The following is a 5860-nucleotide window of genomic DNA, read 5'->3' as shown; positions in this document are numbered from 1 at the left end:
TTGAGTGGAAGAGAAATGACATCCTTATGTCCACTAACCTCTAGTGAAATTTTTCTTTCAATTAAGAATACAGGAAGCCACCCACAATAATAAGTTGTGACTGTGTTTTACCAAAGGAATCACAGAGCTTTGTTACAATTGTTGCAGAGACCTGATTTTCAATCCATAATTATAAACTGTGCTTTTTATTCTAGTTTGAGAACTAGGCAGGCTCTTAAGGTAATGTGGTTTAAAAATTAAATAACAAGATTTTAATTTCTTATAATAGTCCAGTGCGAAACAGTTTCTCTAATTCTTACTCTGCAACTTTAGTGATGCACGTAATGCTTCATCAATCTACATAGCCATACTGACTGAGAGGAAGCTTGACTGAGTCACCTAAAGTTTGCAAATGGATTTTGTTCTCTCTGTACACCAAAACTTCCGGTATTTTTTAATTTTGAAAAGTAAGCTTTTTAAAAATCTTTTTTTTGTTGTTAAAGATTTTATTTATTTATTTGACAGAGATCACAGGTAGGCAGAGAGAGGAGGAAGCAGGCTCCCTGATGAGCAGAGAGCCCGATGCGGGGCTTGATCCCAGCATCCTGGGATCACGACCTAAGCTGAAGGCAGAGGCTTAACCCACTGAGCCACCCAGGTGCTTTAAAAACATTTTGTTTTTAAAGATCTATTTGAAAGGGGGAGGGGTAGAGGGAGAGGAACTAGTAGACTTCCTACTGAGCAGGGAGCCCAATACGGGGCTCGATCCCAGGACCCTGAGATCAGGACCTGAGCCAAAGGTGCTTAACCAACTGAGCTACCCAGGCACCCCTATTTATTTTTTTAGAGGTGGGGGGAGAGAAAGAGAGAAGCAAACTCCCCGCCAAGTACAGAGCCCCATGTGCAGACTGACCGCAAAACTTTGAAACCACAACCTGAGCCATCGGATGCTTAACTGACTGAACCCCCCAGGTACCTCAAAATGTAGCTTTTTAGAAGGGTAATTTTAAGTATTTTAAAATCCCAAAGAGGGGGGCGCCTGGGTGGCTCAGTGGGTTAAGCCGCTGCCTTCGGCTCAGGTCATGATCTCAGGGTCCTGGGATCGAGTCCCACATCGGGCTCTCTGCTCGGCGGGGAGCCTGCTTCCTCCTCTCTCTCTATGCCTGCCTCTCTGCCTACTTGTGATCTCCCTCTGTCAAATAAATAAATAAAATCTTTAAAAAAAAATAAATAAATAAAATAAAATCCCAAAGAGGATACTAAATTTACAAAGATATCTGTTATCTTTACCTAGTTACCAATTTTTTTGTGACTATATTTTACTGCCTGGTTTTTATGTCATAAAATATTTAGTAACCTTTTTATGTAACTATTGGATAATAGGATTCTAGACTCCTTTCAAGAAAAGTGAATGTATACTGATGATACAGAAGTGATATTAGGGGCGCCTGGGTGGCTCAGTGGGTTAAGCTGCTGCCTTCGGCTCAGGTCATGATCTCAGGGTCCTGGGATCGAGTCCCACATCGGGCTCTCTGCTCAGCAGGGAGCCTGCTTCCTTCTCTCTCTCTCTCTGCCTGCCTCTCAGTGTACTTGTAATTTCTCTCTGTCAAATAAATAAATAAATAAATCTTAAAAAAAAAGAAGTGATATTAGTCAGTTTTCAAAACTCTGTGACTTATGTGACATAGTAATTAGCAACGATAATTCAATAGTAATCTGAAACATCACTAGTTAACTGCTTTATCTCCTTTAAAATAATTTACTCTAGACTTTTACCTTTTGTCTCCCTGTAAGGTAAGTAACATGGCCTGATTTCAACCTCTGCCCCAGAAAAGGAATATGGATCAAATAAATATTTGTATATTTACCAAAGATCCATTTCTGTTTTCATCAGTCTCCTCTTTTAAGGCATCAAAGTCCAAATATTAATGAATACTTTCTCAGGGCTTGGAAAATGTAGAATTTTCTCAGCATGTCTAATGTGTAAAATGGGGGTGAGCCCTGGCGAGGGTGACATCTGTCTATAAAATGTTATTCTAGACAACTGTGGAACATATTTCACATTGTTGCCCTCCCATGGAGTTACTATTTGCAAACTCCAAAGTGTAAAGCAAAAGATGTAAACAGATAAAATCCCAGCTAAAAACTTTGGTTTCTCAATTTCATTGAATCCATTCCAGTGAATCTATTTCTCATTTGCCTTACAGGAAAAGAATCAATGTAAAGTTACTTGTATAAAATCCACAGCTTTGGTAAAGTAGGTTGTGTGGAACATGCGTTTTGAAGACATACGAGGATAAGAATGCTGCGATCTGCCTCAAGGAGAAGGCGGTCGTTGCGGAGCCGTGTCCAGTAGCAGGTATTTTTCCAGCAGGCTGCTTCCTGTGTTGTTCGTTGCAGCTGAGCCCACAAGGCTGTCCTTCCTTCTCTCGAATCTCATCGGAATGCGGTGCTTCACATTTTCTTTTTCTTAAAGGGAAAGACTCCGAGGACGTCTCTTCTTTCTGAGTAAAGATGACTGTAGGTATAATACATGCCTAACACAGGGAAGGAAGTGGCAAGAGTAAGTCAGGTTGATTAACCCTTTCTCTGGAAAGAACCATGGTTTTAAAATATAGTCAGAGTGCTGCTTGGAGTCTAAGGACAAGACACTTGCATGGGAGACTCAAAGGACCATGTAAACAAGAGGGAAAGGGAAGTAAAGCGAACTCCTCTACGCTCCTATTTTGTTTAAGGCAAGGAATTAACGTTTCCCTTTCTGGAGGGCAGCGCTCTCTACCAGCCCTGAAGTTTCACATCTGTCTTCTTCCTGATGCATTGTTCCTATCTGTCTGACGATGACTCTACACCAACTACCATGGGGACTTGTGAAGGTCAGAGCTGCAGAAAGTGAGATGTAATCAGAGAAGTCATTTGCCAATTAAATTTTCTTGACTCTTAAGTTTTTGTTCCACACATTTTTCTTGTGTTTTTAGCACCTACTCCCACGTGCCTGCTGGGAAATGCTAGCACAAAAACCAAACAAACAGGAAACAAATAGATATAAATGGAACAACCAGAAATGGCCCAGCCTGCTTAATTTGATATCTAGGTTTTCTCTGTAGATCCCTATATCCAGTCATATTTCTAAATTTCCTACACAATACAGGTACTTTACCTGCTTGTAAACCTATTCTTTATACATGAAACAGTGACATACTTGATCTTGTGATACCCTGCAAAAAGCATTATAACTTCTAGGTGCTTTACTAACAAGGTCTAATTCACCGTGCTGGTGTCCTCCGCTGTTTCTCCCATGTTCAGACCTTCCTGTTAAAGTAGATAGTAGCATAAACCAGAAAGCACAGGAAGAATGCAGAAACAAAACAAAACAGAAAAGCCACTTACCTATAAAGAGCATCATGAGATATATTTTCAGCACGTATGGGAAATAGATTGATAAATCAAAGGGCAGCTTTGTGGAGTAAGTGCCAAATGATTCAAAATAAGGCAGCGACTGATAGATGGCAAATGCTGTTTAAAGAACAGAGAAGGAATTGTGAAAGTTTGCCCTCATACTGCTACGGGGATGTGTATATATAAATGTCTACAGAGCTCAAGGATATTTTGAATTTTATAATAACGGTTTTGACAGATGCTGAATCCTTTAGCTAAAGCTAGAGCTGAGTCAACTGGTAAGGCCGTTAGGCAGTGTGACTTGAACTTATATCCATTTTATACTTGGTTATACCTACAGAGAAATAATTTGTTTCTTAGAATGGTATCCCCCAATACATATCCCCTTCTCACAAAGAGACAAATGAATTTGAAAAATGCTGCACAGTTCCTTCTTAGAGTTTCAAAACACATAAGTACAGTAGAGATTCTGAAAAGTTCTGCAGGAAAGAAACTGGTTTTCCTCTACAGTTTTTCAGTGTAACTGGCCTTGGGGGGCTCCTTCTCCCTCCTTACCCACTAGGAAAATTTAAAGAATGCTGAGGAACTCTGGGAGAAATGTTAGCCAAAACATTTTGAGGGGGGAGGCTGGTGTCAGAGAAAAAGATACGGAGGTTCAGAGAGTCAGGGGAAGATGGAGGAGGAGGAGGATCCTGAGCTCACCTCATCCCCTGGACACCCCAAGATAACAGATATACAGGTACATCTATACAACTCTGAAAACAACCTGAAGACACACCAGACCTTCCACAGCTAGCTGCAGAGAGAATGTCACATGGAAAAGGGTAGGAGGTGTGGAGTTGTGGTTGGTGCCCTGGTCAGACTAACCACAAAAGGGAGGGAAGCCAGGGAAACACACCGCACACCAGAGACGCCTGGCATTGGGGAATCTGCACTGGGAACAGGAGTTTCTATAACATCTGGCTTTGAAAACCAGTAGGGCTTATCTTTGGGAGCCTTAGAAATCAGCAGGATACAAGGTTAGTAGAAGGAAGGAAATAGAGACTAAGAAAAAAAGAAAAGACCAGTGAAACCAAGAGCTGGTTCTTTGAAAAGATAAAATTAATGAAACTTTAGCCACCCTCATCAAGAAAAAAGGAGAGGACCAAAATAAAATCAGAATCAAAGCAGCAGAAATAATAACTGCTATATATAAATACAAAAGATTGTAAGACTTGTGAAAATTGATATGCCAACAAATTGGGCAACTTAAAAAAATCTGAATAGACTAATACTTAGTAACAAAGTTGAACTGATCATTTAAAAAATCCCAACAAAAGTCCAGGACCAGATGGATTTATAGGTGAATTCTAACAAACATTGAAGTTTATACCTATTCATGGCAATTTATTCCAATAAATAGAAGAGGAAGGGAAGCTTCCAAATATATTCTATAAGGCCAGGGTTACCCTGATAATCAAAACCAGTCAAAAACACTACCCCCACCCCCCAAAATATAGGCTATCATCCATAATGAACATAGATGCAAAAATATTCAACAACTCAGCAAACACTTATTCAATAATCTTTCCCATGATTACGTGGGATTGATTATAGGGATGCAAGGGTGATTCAATATTTGCAAATCAGTGTGATATACCATCATCAACGAAACAAAGGCTAAAAGCCATGATCCGTAAATGAAGAAAAAGCATTTGATAAAATTCAGTATCTACTCATGATAAAAACTCAACCAAGTGGAACCATTCCTCAACATAATAAAGGGTATATATAAAAAGCCTAAGCTAACACCATACTCAGTGCTAAAAAGTTCTAGCTCCAACAGTCAGATAAGAAAGGAAGAGGCATCCAGATTGGCAAGGAAGAAGTTAAACTTACCGCACATGACATGACACTATATGTAAAAAATCCTAAAGATGTCACAAAAAAAAAAAAAAAAAAAAAAAAAAAAAACCCTCTTAGTACAAATGCAGTAAAGTTGCAGGATACAAAACTAACATCTAGAAATCAGCTGCATTCCTATACACTAATAGCAAAGCAGTGGAGAAATTAAGAAACAACAATCCCATTAACAATTGCACCAAAAAGAATAAAATACTTAAGAATAAACTTAACCTAGACGGTGAAAGACCTATACTCTGAAAACTCTAAGACACTGATGAAAGAAACTGAAGCGACACTAATGGAAAGATACACCATGCCCATGAATTGGAAGAACATCCCTAAAATGTCCATATTACCCAAAGCAAACTATAGATTCAGTACAATCCGTATCAAAATACCAATAGCATTTTCCATAAAATTAGAACAAATAATCCTAAAGTTGGTACAGAATCACAAAAGACCTGGGGGTGCCTGGGTGGCTCAGTTGGTTAAGCATACAAATCTTGATCTCCACTTGGGTCTTGATCTCAGGGATGTGAGTTCAAGCCCCGCCCTGGGCTCCACAATGGACATGGAGCCTACTTAAAAAAAGGGGGGGGGG

The 5860-nt window shown here is 39.6% G+C and overlaps 1 protein-coding gene across 3 annotated transcripts in view; it reads right to left on the bottom strand.

Annotated features, from left to right (window-relative positions):
- Window positions 1–236: 236 nt before the first annotated feature.
- HACD4 (3-hydroxyacyl-CoA dehydratase 4) overlaps window positions 237–5860 on the bottom strand; it is a 40815-nt gene continuing 35191 nt past the window's right edge. The window contains exons 7-9 of one of the 3 annotated variants that reach the window (XM_059411564.1): window positions 5254–5285; window positions 3367–3492; window positions 2429–2516 (exon numbers count right to left, since the gene is read on the bottom strand). In XM_059411564.1, the coding sequence (XP_059267547.1) occupies window positions 3394–3492; window positions 5254–5285 (131 nt within the window). In that variant the 3' untranslated portion in view covers window positions 2429–2516; window positions 3367–3393. Of the gene's footprint in view, window positions 2517–3366; window positions 3493–5253; window positions 5286–5860 lie in introns of all 3 variants that reach the window. The other 2 variants (XM_059411563.1, XM_059411565.1) reach the window with 2 other exon arrangements.

This window comes from Mustela nigripes, chromosome 9, assembly GCF_022355385.1.
Source record: "Mustela nigripes isolate SB6536 chromosome 9, MUSNIG.SB6536, whole genome shotgun sequence".
In the NCBI taxonomy this organism is placed as follows: Eukaryota; Metazoa; Chordata; class Mammalia; order Carnivora; family Mustelidae; genus Mustela; species Mustela nigripes.
Note: the sequence above shows the minus strand (reverse complement) of the source record. Positions and strands in the feature narration are given on the sequence as shown.